General features: G+C 35.5%; 1 protein-coding gene across 5 annotated transcripts in view; it reads right to left on the bottom strand.

Annotated features, from left to right (window-relative positions):
• LOC149801705 (E3 ubiquitin-protein ligase NEDD4-like) overlaps positions 1-14,567 on the bottom strand; it is a 110,181-nt gene that overhangs the window by 9,428 nt on the left and 86,186 nt on the right. For all 5 annotated transcript variants that reach the window (XM_089955975.1, XM_089955977.1, XM_089955976.1 and 2 more), the window contains 4 exons: positions 12,926-12,999; positions 11,312-11,432; positions 5,722-5,829; positions 1,468-1,637 (listed from right to left, as the gene is read on the bottom strand). In XM_089955975.1, coding sequence (XP_089812101.1) covers positions 1,468-1,637; positions 5,722-5,829; positions 11,312-11,432; positions 12,926-12,999 — 473 coding nt within the window. The remainder of the gene's footprint in view (positions 1-1,467; positions 1,638-5,721; positions 5,830-11,311; positions 11,433-12,925; positions 13,000-14,567) is intronic.

Below are 14,567 nucleotides of genomic sequence, written 5' to 3'. Positions count from 1 at the left end.
TTTTATCCAGAAAACAATGTTCTTCTTTCAGTCAGTGACCTAGACCTTTCAACCCAAAACTAACATACTTCTTGCTTCCTGTCAAGTGTAAGGCATCCACAAAGTTTGGTCCAGGTCTGTGATATAGAACAAATGATTTATTGACATGCACATCTTCAGAAGATGACCCTAAGAGTTTCACAGTAATCTATCACAAACCATGGGATTAAATGCACTAACAAGATTGTCATACAGTGCATCTGAAAAGGGCCATAACCAAAAAAAAAGAGTCCCTCCATTAGTATCACATTCTACAGTCCAAAAAGAATTTCCAGGAATTCAAGATAAAACCATTTCCAGGAATTCAAGATAAAACCATTTCCAGGAATTCAAGATAAAACCATTTCTTTTTTTTAACAGTTTAGGACTGCAGCCATCTATGCTATTCTTGAGCAATAAGATTTTTAAATTAATCCCAGTGGCAGCCATATTTAATGTATGATAGTATCATTTTCATTTCTGGCAAATTAGGGAGAATTAATGACAAAAGATTTTCAGTATGTTTATTGAGGCAGCAATAGAGGTCAGACTGGCATCATTTCATTCAAAACAAAGTTGATCTAATTATTCTTCTTGTGAAAACCATCATAATATGACTTTACATTTAGGGAGAATAGAAAGAACAAGATTTCAAGATGGCTGAATGTCAACTGAAATATTTTCAATTAGTACCAACTAGGCATCATAAGAAATCTTCTCATAACAACCACATACTGATTTGACATTATATCTATGCACAGCAGTGGCAATATTTCCAAGATGGCAGCTAACTGGATAGCGGATTGGCACAACTTTTATTTAAAACCAACTAGACACTGTAAGTCTTCCTGTTGAAAGAACTATGCTGACACGACGTTCCATGCAGAAGGAGAAGCAATAATATATTTTCAAGACGGCCACTGTGGTGGCCTAATTATTGAATGTCTGGGCAGCACCATCATCATTTAGGACCAACTTGACATCATAAGAAGTCTCCAGTAAAAAAAAAAAAAAGCATGCTGATATGGCTTTTTATTCAGCAGGAGTAACAATAACAAGAGTTTCAATACTGCTGCTGTGGTAGCCATACTGGACATCGAATCAGCACCATTTTCATTTGGGACCAACTAGACTGCTTGTGTGTGTGTGTGTGCAGTTTCATGGTAATCCTCCAAGTAGTTTAGGCGAAGTAGTGATAACAAACTTGTGCTAATGGACAGAGAAATGTCAGACAACAGGCTATCCCTAAGCTCTTCTGGTCCATGACCAGTGGAGCTAAAATGTGTGATGTGTTGATTTGCATATCTTCAGGTTGTGCTAATGGACAGACAGACATTGGACAACAAGCTTTCACATACGCTCATCTGGTCCATAACCAGTAGTGCTAAAATGTGTGATGTGTTGATCTGCATATATTATAGGATTATGAAAGTAGATATCAGTTCATACCAAGTGTGAGCCCTGGGAAGTTGGTTTGTGTTGTCCCATTTCTCGATGGTGAAAAGTTGAGCTCCATTACTTCCATACAGCTCTTTGAAGCCATTCATGGGAACCCTGGAAGTTCCTGTTACAAACTGGAGCAATCTGGCACGCATTTCATTGTTGAATGAATATACTGCCTGAAATATTAGGATATACATTCAAGAGACAAAGAGAGAATTTACTGCCAAGAAAATTTCCTCTAGCATAAATTCATTCATGCAGTGGAAAACAGGCTGCTTTACCTTTTTCCATTTTGTCCTATGATGAGTCAAAATATAATGCTTGCTGAGGGATACTCGAGTTTAAGTGACACCATAAACCTAAGAGAATGATCTGGTCACTAATCAGTAAAACAATGCTTGATCTGGTGTTCAATTCATATATACATGTATTGATCTGGCATTCAATACATGTATTGATCTGGCATTCAATTCATATATACATGTATTGATCTGGCATTCAATTCATATATACATGTATTGATCTGGTGTTCGATTCATGCATACATGTATTGATCTTGCATTCAATACATGTATTGATCTGGCATTCAATTCATTTATACATGTATTGATCTGGCGTTCGATTCATGTATACATGTATTGATCTTGCGTTCAATACATGTATTGATCTGGCATTCAATTCACATATACATGTATTGATCTGGCATTCGATTCATGTATACATGTATTGATCTGGCGTTCAATTCATATATACATGTATTGATCTGGCGTTTGATTCATGTATACATGTATTGATCTTGCATTCAATACATGTATTGATCTGGCATTCAATTCATTTATACATGTATTGATCTGGCTTTCAATACAGCTGTTCAATCTGTATGTTTGTATGGTGCCCAAATTCAGCTGCTAAAGTTTCTTCTCAGATGTAAGTGCATAGATATTTTTAGATTCAGTGAATCAAACTTTTATAAAAATCCCAATTTGTTCTGAATTGCATTCATACAACAAAGCTTAAGTATTTAGAAAGCATTAGGGTATGTAATATGAAAATGCATTCATGTTTTATTCTGAATATGGGGAAAGAACTTGTTTGATACAGCTTATGACAATGTTTCAGCCCAATGGTCTCAACGTATTCCTACATTATATCGCTCATTCTTTCGGCCGACTGATCAAAACACGTATGCAGTTTTGTGTATTTATCTGAAATCTGAACATTTATCTCGGACATGAAAAATGTGTTTATCAAACATGGATGCACCACCATGGCATCTAAAACTTAAATGTGACTAGATCTGTCAGTAAGATATTGTTTACAGAAAACCCCGTGCTCTAACAGTACTAATCTGACATAAAGCCTCATCATAATAAAAATACACACCAATTCATGAAGATGTCTCAAACAGTTTGGAAGATACTGACTGTCAAGAAAAATGGAGAGATGGACACCAAATTTTATCTTTAAAATGGGAAAAAGTCAAAATGCTGATCAGACAAAGCTGATTCTCTACACAAGATGCTTTGTCTAGTCATGACATAAGAGCATCCCATGTATCAAAGATATCTCAAATGGTTCAGGAGATACTGGCATACTTTAAAAAATCTTTCAATAAATGGTGGTGGGAACACCGCTAACAGTACCAGTCTAAAAATGGGATACGAACTACTGTCATGATATAAATGCATATCAAATTTCATGATATCTCCAACAGTTCAGGAGATATTACCAGTTTATTGGGAACAGCATAAGGAATGGACACAATTTGTAATCAAAATGGGGATAATTCTTAAAATGCATATGAGACAGACAACTTTTTTCAATGATACAAATGCATTCCATGTTTAATGGAGATATCTCAAAGGATTCAGGAGATATGAAGTAAAAAGAAGTGTGATGGACAGACAGACAAGCGCACTCCAATATCATTCCTCCTCCAAACCTTTGTTCACAGGGTATGAAAACTTAACCAAGGTGTGACAGATAGACGGACATAAAGGCAAACAAGGGTAACCCTGCACAACACTACCACTGTCGAGATGGGACATTAAGCTATAGAGATTAGAAATATGATATGCACCCAATATTTCTGAAGTGACCTGTGCAGCAGGACAAAGCATCATCTGACCACCATGTAATCCTGGTAAAAATGCAATAACATTTACACCAAGCTGGGGGATCAGATTGGGCTGAGGCTCACTGGAAAAATGTATAACCAATAGATGAATGACAAATGCTGCACCCAACCAAGAGGCCAACAATAAAAGAAACATTTGAAAGGTGGTGGTTATGTAAAGGGAAACCTTAATTTTGATGCTGACTTAAACATATAGGTATGAAATGACTCCTTATAGTCAAATTATGAAAAATTAGCAAGAAGTGTTATGTACCTTAAATTTATGTTGGTAAAACACATCTCCCCAAGTTTCTCTATTTGAACCTTCAACCCTATGTTTGAACCTGAGAGTATGGACTGCCAAAATGATAAATGTCGGTTGTGTGAATTTTTCTTTTCATTTCCAGTATGTACACCTCTCCCTTGATAACTTGCACACAACAGGGTTCAAAAACATTATAAGCATTATAAGCAAGGGCATGAGTTATATTGAGGGACTGCTGAAAAATGAAGGGTGTGCCATCCTGGCTGGACATTACGTAGACATAGGAAGGGGGTGGGGGTGGAGTGGTAAACAGCAATATTTAATGGCTGAATACTTGTTTTATAATTGCATTGGGAATAGCCAATAAACAGCTTTTTCTACTGAAATTGTTTAGCTTTTTGGTATAAATTACCTTTATTTTCAAGATTACCAATTTTTGAAAGATCGTGAAAAACAATTCCAAGAGGTTTCAACACATCTTGTATATGTGCCTTGTTATGTACCTGAAAAACATTGTGTATTACATCACTGCTTTTTGCACAACAAAACAATATTTCTTTTGTTCAAAAAGTAGAGACATTTGTTTGTATATAGTTCTAGGGTTGGAATCTTGATATGCTGAAAAATCAAAGGCCAAATCCCTTGAAGTTTAGGGATGGATCCATGGGTCACTGTCAGCTGCATTTATTGATTATTGTTCCTTCATGCTCATTATGATTATATATAGTTATATGGATCTCAAAATTTTCCAAGTTACGAGCCAGGTGCTAAGTTGCTTTGTGTGCGTCTTGGATTTTTAACATAGCATTAATAATTTTTCAGTCATATCGCTATGACGTCTGCAGTGTGGCGGTTACAGTGATGTCTAGCACTGGGGCATCATGCCAGGCATGTAGCATGATGTCCCACCCAGTCACATTATCCTGACACCAGGCCAATCAGTCCTAACACTAACCTCTTAATGCTGAGCGCCTAGCATGGAAGCTGTCAATTCCATTTTTATAATTCTTTGGTATGACTCAGCCAGGATTTAAACCTACGACCTCCTGCATACGAGACTCTAACCACTAGGTCACCAGAGCAGTCTAAGTTAACTTGTCTTTTCATGACTGGTTAACATTTCTTTGTTTGTTTTGTTGTTTTTAACAGCACTTTTAACATATTATTTGATATATCTTGCCAAGGAAATGGGTCCTAAATACCTTTCCCCAAGGACATAAGGATTACAAGTCCAATGGATTAACAATTGAGCTAATGCAGGAACCCCAAGTAAATGTATACATGGTTCTATGGTGGGATCCTGGTAGTTTCTATGTTATAACCGAGGGGATAATGAAATACATGGAACATAACCAAGGGACACATGCTGACACATGGGTCAATGATCACATACGTCAGTTCCCAGACATGAGACATACAAATCAGGAGCTCTTTTTAAAAATTATGTAAAATTATTTCAAGACCCCCAAGCCCAATATCAGTGGCAAGATCAAAATGTCATTGTGTTACAATCTCAATCCACAGGTCTGGAATATAATGACCTAAGTTTCATGTGTTCAGATTTAACAATCTAGGTGAAGTTCAAGGCCATTATACAAAGACAGTATCACAACATTCCCACACGTTTGAAAGTGTATGAATAAAAATGAAGTCTAAGAGAGAAACATGAATGAATACAACCTGTAGGCAAAGTCATGGAGACAGACACAGGCAGAGAGGAGAAATCCAACAAAATGTAATATGATTTACTGTTAGCAACAAATAATGACAAAGAGATGATTTCTTGACCATGTTTTCAGTAACATAGTGAGGCTAGAAAAATCTGATACAGAGAGTGACAATTTCTGTATGCTGATTCCTGATTAATCTGTTGACTTACCTTCCAGAAATTGATAATGACGGGATGGTTGGGGTTGTAATCACCTTTGTATGCTGCATGTTGTTTCCAATCATTTACATCAATGTCCTGTAACCCACACATTAGCAACTGAAACACAGAAGGAAAGTAATGGTGCAATACTTTATAAAATGTCTTTAGATCAGAATTACCATGATATACAATGTATTGTCTAATAGTTGTTGCAGTTTATTCAACCCATATTAGAGCTGTTACACAAAAGGTCATCTGCTGTATCTGTCATTACAGGTCAATATAATGTTTTAATCTTGGACCAATCATAAATTGATGTCTTGTTTCTTTGTAACCCTTTGTATGATTTGATACTGGGTGGGGCAGGGCTGTGTTGCATAAAAATGTTTGAAATTCATATAGAACAATTGCCTAGATACTTTTTATCAATACTGTAGAATAGAGTCTGCATTATAAATTGTTTGAAAATTATCAAAAGAAAAGTGACCATAAGGTTTAAACAAGAGACCCATGCTGGCCTGATATTGCTGCCTAACAGCCAATGCAAGAGTAGATGTCAAGAAATCTGGGTCAGTAGGATGTTTTCTGTCAAAATATCTTTCAGTGCTGTTGGTTGCAAGTATAATGAAAGCAGCTGGACCAATGTTTCTCTCATTTCTCTTTTCTTATCCTTATATAATTGTCTGTTATTATGAAACCCAATGCTAAAATGCTCTGTGGCAAATTTGGTCAAATTCTGTTCATCAACTGCTTTTAGATAAAGGTTCATAAGTTTTTCTACTGTTAATGGAGGATTTACCTCATTTGAACAAATCTGAAAGCCTTTTATGCCAGGAGACTTTTTGTAAAGTTTGGTAGAATTTTGTTCAGCAGTTTTTCTGAGCATGTCTTTCTATTTTGGCATTAGTGGCCATATTTGACAGTGGACAGGAATCCATCGTATAAAAGTGAAAGACTTCCATAATAATAAAAATTTCAATATTTAAAGATGGTAACATATGCATGGAAGTAATCTCCTTCTGTATAATTACATATATATTACATAGTTGCACAACAATAAAGAAAATCACATAGGCTCTAAATTCTTTCAAGCTGCAATAAATACACAAGTTCTTACTGAACAGAACAAAAAGGACATACAAAAATAACAATAAGCTAAATTAAGATATGAATTTAATAAACAGAAAATGTTATAAGTACATGATCCAAACAGATAAATGTATATTATTACAAGAAGAGGCCAAAGGGGAACTAATATTGTTCACCAATTAATAGTTGACCATTTTACTAAGCAGGCTTATGTAATATTGTAAGAACACATCCTATGTAAACTGTCTTCCAAACTTTATATCATTTTGGTTTTACCTATTTTACTGTATCCTGATAAAAAATATATGGAAAATATGGTTTCACAAGTGGTAACAAGATTAGCCTATCAGATGCAACATAATTTTGTAAATATGTAAGAATCCTGCTTACTTTACTTACTGCCGAATATCTGAATAATGCTAACCCAATGCTGGATCAGAATTATGGCCTCTACAGTGGTAACAAAGTCAACCAATCACATGCATAATTACCTCAAAGATATTTATGGCTCTCACTCATTAATGAAACAGTCCAAAATTATGATGATATAAACATGTATTCCAAGTTTTGACAAAACGGGATTACCAATATGACCTTGAGAGTGGTAACAAGCCTAGCCAATCAGATGCAAGATTACATCATTATTATGCATGGATCTCAATAATTATCAAACCCATCCAAGATACTGATGATATAAGCCCATATTTCAAACATGATCAAAATCATATTAGAAATATGGCTTTCAGATTGGCAAAAAGTTCAGTCAATCAAATGCAAGTTCAGCTTAATTAATATCTATGCATCTCACTCAATATGATGCTTGTACGAGATCTTCATGATATAAGCTTACATGCCAAGTTTGATCTAAAACAGATTCGAAATATGGCCTCCAGAGGGTGGTGGTGGTTGTTGTTGTGACAGAGGGTAACAAACTCAGCTAAGCAGATGCATGATCAACTCATTATCATTAGTGGATATCACTCATCCATCTCCTCCAAGATCTTGAAGACATAAGGATAAATTCCAAAATTTTAAAGAGGTAAGTATATCTTCCAAGTCTGATCAAAACTGGATCAGAAATACAGCCTCTTGAGTGGGAACAAACTCAGTAAGTTCAAATCATCAATTTACTGTGGATATCACTTATTAATGAAATCATCTAAGATCATAATGATATAAGCAAATTTTTCAAGTTCGATCAAAAATCAGATCAGAAATATGGCCTTCATAATAGTTACATGGCTGTTTCTACAGGACTAGTTAAAAGGTTGAATTCCTGTAGAAACAGCCATGTAAAGTTTCGCAAACATGACTGTTTTTCTGTTTTATTTATTTGTCTTGTCTATGTTTTGTATTTGCCTTTGAAAAAGACTCATTAAAGTGTCAAAAGCGCTCAAGCTAGCTAGATACTAGTTTTGCACTGTTTGTTGTCAGTTGCATTTATCTTAATCAATCCTTGACATGTGATCCCTTGCTGGATCCAGTGCACTTGCAAGGATTGTTATTCGCCATATGATCTGAACCTCTGCTGACATATGGGCCTTACTGTAAAACAATCAAGCCTGTCAACAGCAGCCACCCATGGGAAAAGGCCAAATTGATCTTTATACTTTGCTGACTTCTGTATGCTGGCTCACCTTTAAAACTTGGTTTTTGAACAAATACCATCTATCAAATAAATTATTATTAATTATTTTATCAACAGATTTAGTTTAGTTCACTCTCCAACAAAATCTTAAAATACGTGTAGATGTTGTTCCCCTCAAAGTATTGTTCCACACAGAATTACTCCTGCTCACTTTAATCAATCATATAATCTTTACGCTGTCTCTATAAAAAAGTCCATCAAAGTGGCTTACTGTCAGAAAAGAATTTCCGGTAATTCAAGGTATGAAAATTTCATTTCTGCTTCTGAGTACTTATTTAATACTAACTAGATATCAAATGCAGTCTTCTGTTGGAAACCCCATGTTGATATGACTTTTCATTTAGGAGGTGTATCCATAACAGGACTTTCAAGATGGCTGCCATGGTGGCAGCATCATTTTCATTTAGTGTGTGTGTGTGATTTAGATTTTTAACGTAGCTTTAACAATTTTTTAGTCATAATGCTACGATGTCTGCAATGTGACAGTTTATAGTGATGTGTAGCACTGGGGCATCATGCCCAGAGATGTAGCATCATGTCCCACCCAGTCACATTATCCTGACACCAGGCCGACCAGTCCTATGACTAACCTCTTAATGCTGAGCACCAAGCGAGGCAGCTGTTAGTTCCATTTTTGTAAGTCTTTGGTATGACTTGGCCGGGGATTGAACCCACGACCTCCCGCATCCGAGGTGGATGCTCCAACCGCTAGGCCATTGGAGTGGTTCATTTTCATTTAGTACCAACTAGACATAAGTCTTCTGTGAAATTCAATCTCAGTATGACTTACTATATAAGAGTAGTATCGATAAGATTTTCAAAATATCAGATCAGCACAAATTTAATTCAAGACCAACTAGACACCAAATAAGAAGTTTCCCTGGTAAAAATCCCATGCTGATAAGGGTTTCTATTATAAAAGAGTAGTAATAATAAGATTCTCAAGATAACTGCTGTTGTGTCCATACTGAATGTCTGAGGAACACATTTTCATTCAAAACAAACCAGACCTCTGTGTGTGTGTGCATGTGTGTGTGTGTGTTAAGTTTCATTTCAAAACTCCAAGTAGTTAAGGAAAAATAGTGATTAAAAAACTTGTGCTAACGGAGGGAAAGATGATAGGCTTGAAATGTCAGTGGACAATGGACATCAGGATTTTCTATGTGCTATTCTGGATGACAATCAGCAGAGCTATAAATCACTGACCTTTGTTCTGTGCACCATGACAAATAACTAATTCACTACCAAATGATGGCTTCTAACATATGACTGAAACAGAGGACTGATGCTATGTTCAGTCAATGTTTATAATTGAGCTAAAAAATAGATGTTCAAACTACAACAATATCAGGATTAACTATTTGCCCAAATCAATAAGACAAGAAACTAGTCTGCATTCTTGAGATGACTGTGATGAATATGGGTAAAAAGAAAATTAAGGGTCCAAAAATGTAATCTGCAATGGGACCAGGGGAGGAGAAGGGGTGAAAGTGGTCCTGGGCTTTATTGACAACCAGGATATCTTTTTTCTTCTATATCATTTCTTTTGAAGCTACTTGGGGGCTGGAAATTCTTTTCCCAGCAACCTTCTTCCCCCCAAAAAATTGGTCAGACCCTAATGTGACTATTGTTAGTAACATATAACCTGAAAGTTTGCCTGCCCTTACAGACATGTTTTGTAAATTCTGAATGTCCACTGACCCTATAGAAAATGGATGTTACTCAGATCAGTCACCAAAGGTTAACTTATTCATCAATGACAGCATCAATTCAGAGGCAAACTAAAATAGATGAAGATATTAAACAATACCTGTCACACTGGCACAAAATGTGACTCCCATTTCTGCTGTAAAATGACTACTTTTCCCAACATCCACCAAACAAATTGTTTTGATCCTCTCCTCTTATTATAAAAATGGTCTCACTATAGATTCTGACATACCAACAAATTTGCATTACAATGACAATGTGAATGGAGTAAGGTGAGTACACAAGATGACAAAAGTTTATGCATCAATTCACATGATATGCCTTTTTCTAAACAATCACTCCCTCATGAAAGAAAAGTTTTATTTTCTTACATAGAGCAGTCATTGTTGATATGCTCCAATGACCGGTTAAAGCAGTGAGAAATAATTTCTGGGTAAGGAAACACATGGATGCTGACTGCAGAAAGGTGATCATTGTATACATGACTTTTATATAAGAAATTTGCCAGGGTAAAATTCAACTGCTGTATGTTATATAAAGGCAATCATTCAGACTGGTCTGACTGTATTTTAATTTTAGAACACAATCAAGGCTTACATTTTTTTTCTGTCCAACCAATTAGCCAATAAGTTGCAGCTAACATCATGAATCTCCAGTCTAATTTTAGTGATGATAAACAACTGACAAGTCACAGCATGAATCTCCAGTCTAATTTTAGTTATGATAAACAACTGACAAGTCACAGCATAAATCTCCAGTCTAATTTTAGTGATGATAAACAACTGACAAGTCACAGCATGAATCTCCAGTCTAATTTTAGTAATGATAAACAACTGACAAGTCACTGCATAAATCTCCCGTCTAATTTTAGTAATGATAAACAACTGCGTTAGCTTCAGCCATTATAAATTTGTTTCAACTGTAACTGGATTTGTTCAACCTAGCTGTTTCACTGGGTAATAAGAAAGTTCATGCAAAGATCAATATCATAGTTGTTACTTGACAGATCAGCACCTGCTTTTAAATGAGTATTATTAAATAAGCATACATAGGCCTTGCTACCAGAGCCACTGTTGCTGCTTGAAAGGTGATGCCTATGTTTCACACCCAGCTAACACAGCCAAGACAAAACAAACAGCTGGCTATACCTACCTCTAGTTCATTGGCATCAAAAATCTGCAGAAGATTTTGAGGTATCAATTCTGTGAATCCTTTCATGAACCTTGCCATCTGAATATTAACCCGTGATACAAATCTCCAGTGGATGATTAAGCTAAAACAATAAAAGAGTTCATGATTTAAAGTTACAATTGTTTTTAAACCAAATGACTGAAGCATAATGCAACCTTTCCTAGACAGCGAAGCAAAGGTGTAACAATACTATCTGTGTAATGGAGATGGTAGCTAAAGGGAGGAAGAATGTAAATTAAATAAATAAAATGGATATCAGAAAGGCCAGAAGAGTAACAAGGTTCTACTTTGGTACATGACAAGGTGGCCTTTCATCAGAGGTGGAATCTCTTGAGATGGGATCCATAGAACCAATACGGGTATAAACAGGATTTACAACATGTATCTTTTTTCTTCTTCTTAGGAATGCAATGCCATCCACACTTTGCTGGTACTAACCTCTGAGGTTACAAATATATTATTATGACAGTATCGCGATCTTTGATTGCAATATCATACTGAGTTGTCATCATCAGAAAATATGGAACATTTTGAGACATGATGCATTGAGTCATGACCTGGATTTCTGGTTCTGACAACGAGCCATAATCTAGCAATCAAAATCATATTACTGTCATAATTATACTTTTGTTATATACCTATACAATTTGAGATAATTATAATATTTACAATTTCATATTCATTATACAGGAAACTCACCAACATAACCTGTTATGAACTTCTGCAAATGGACTGTCCTGTGCAATAATGTTTTGGTACATGATTTCTGAATGTTATCTTATTTCAGGCAAAACATCTGGCTATATTATCAACAATAAATATAAAAATGAATAGCTTTTCTATTTTTTTACTGACAAAATCATGGTTTGGACCTTTCAGATATTTTACATATAACACAAAGTTTCTTAGCTAATGTTCTTGTGAGAGCCCTGTTTACTGCTAGTGTTGGCATTCCATCACTGCTGCAGTAACAGGAAACCTTGAGGATAAAATAGCTCCAGCCTTATTTGAGAGTATGATAATATAGAAATCAAAAAGCAACAGTACCATTCTGCTACTTGTAGGAAATAGCAGTACAATTCTGACTTTTTTCTAGGTTAGAATATTGATAGAAATATAACGAATCACAATTCTTACATGGTTATCAAATCCAATACCAGTCATCCACTCAGATACAAACCCTCAGGTGATACATCTTAATTCTAACATGGTTATTTATTCCAATAAAATAATCCAAGTAAAATGACAATTATGTGTCTCAAGAGATTTTTGTTTTAGGAACAACTAGATTTCATTCACAATGAACATATATCCATGTACACATAATGTGTAATAGAGGTAAGATAAAACAGTTTCTTTTCTTTCAAAACTTGTGCTGACAAATAAAGACATTCATAATATCAATGCACAGTTCAGAAGGTTACATATATTCTGGTAATTCTGACATCTTCATGTTAAAAGTTGGACAATATTTCTGAGTCAAGCCTCCCAACCAGCTCTACCAAAAGCCTGGGTGATCATCTGAGCTATGTATAGAGGTAATGTAGAAAAACATGCTGCTTGTCCTTTACTTACTCTATATACTCCATCTTGTTGCTATTAGTTACCCGTATGTCCCTTCCCCCTTTTTTCAACTCTCGTTCTGTGATCTGAAATAAGTGAGAGAAATTACTCCAAGTCACCAAAATGTCATCAGCACAAAATTTCTGCATATCCCCCATCCCCATCAATTTTGATAATAACATTTATGCAATATGCAGAATAACCAATGAAAATCAACTTTACGTTTATCTTCTAGAATTGAAAATTTATGGGGAAATTACCCTCCATTTGTAAGCTAATCAGTGATTATATAGCTCATCTCTACTCCAGTTGCCATTGTAAACATTATCATGCAAAAAATAAATTCATATTAAAGTGATCTTGACAATGAAACTTTGGTCCACAGACCTAGACATTAGACATGCAACAATAAAGAAGAATATTATTTTCTATAACATCAAAGTAGAAGTCCTACAATGTGACAACATCACAAGTTACTCAAAGGGACTTATGTTCTATTGCCTGAAAAAGACTTTCCATGAATCTGAAATAAGACTGATTCTGTGTTTTAAAAACTGAGTGTTGAAACCTTTTCTGATACTCTTAAGTGACAAGATTTTCAAATTTGCCACTGTGACAGTCACTTTCATTCAGAACAAAGAATACACCATTAGAAGACTTTTGGTGAAAATCCCATGCTGATATGACCATCCTTTCAAAAGAACCAATGACAAGATTTTCCACAAATTCACAGTGGCAGATAGGGGTGTTGTGATGGGCAGGTGACATGAGCAACCATTAAGTGGTTAGTGTAGCATGGTGGAGGCATGCCATTTAAAAAAGTTTGTGGTATATTTTTCCAAGAGTGGGATGTGCCAAAGATGATGCATGCTCAGGGTTGTTTTCTCCAGCTGGATTTACTGAGTGAAATTCACTGGCCTTGTGTAAATTTTGACAACTTGTATGATTGCTATCAGAAACTAATTCATGCATCAGGAATTACCATGATCAGCCATTACAGATGAGTTCTCGCATTAATTCCATGAAGGACACTCATCTCATTCCTGTACTTATTCATATGTACACAGTTAAAACAAGTTATCACCAAATCAAGAAATGGGCAAATTCAGTCACCTAGAACTTACAAGCAAACAAATTCAGACATCATCTTAATTTTCTCTTCAAGTATTCCTGAATAGTTCAATTATAAGCAAGTCAGTCAGCATTAATATCTATGCAAAAATAATAATGGCCCATAACTTTTTTCACCACCAGTGCCAAGCAGTTGGGATCATTTCAAAAGTTGTTCCCTAATGTAATTCATCATTGCAGACAGAAACAAATTTGAAAATTGTTGCTTTTCCTGATAAGTGTACAAGGGGTTTAATATGGAGTAAATAAATTTTGAATCCCTCCCCCTTAACTATACTGAATGGTCAGAGCTCATATGTACTCATGATGACAAGTTTATCAGTGCACTTTGGACATCGTAGTTTCCACTGGTGAATTAAATGAGGTTATTGGCTGGTGGATGAATACTGTTTTGAGATTTATGTATATGTTTCAAGTGGATGGTGATCACAGTAACACTGCCCCAGTGACGAAAATCATGGTAGAGTAAGCATAAGGCAGGTTTTGAAAATGTTCAGAAGCCTAATATGAAATGATCTCATCA

The sequence above is a fragment of the Sinohyriopsis cumingii genome, chromosome 4 (genome assembly GCF_028554795.1).
Source record: "Sinohyriopsis cumingii isolate HCF-2022 chromosome 4, ASM2855479v2, whole genome shotgun sequence".
Classification (NCBI taxonomy): domain Eukaryota; kingdom Metazoa; phylum Mollusca; class Bivalvia; order Unionida; family Unionidae; genus Sinohyriopsis; species Sinohyriopsis cumingii.
Note: the sequence above shows the minus strand (reverse complement) of the source record. Positions and strands in the feature narration are given on the sequence as shown.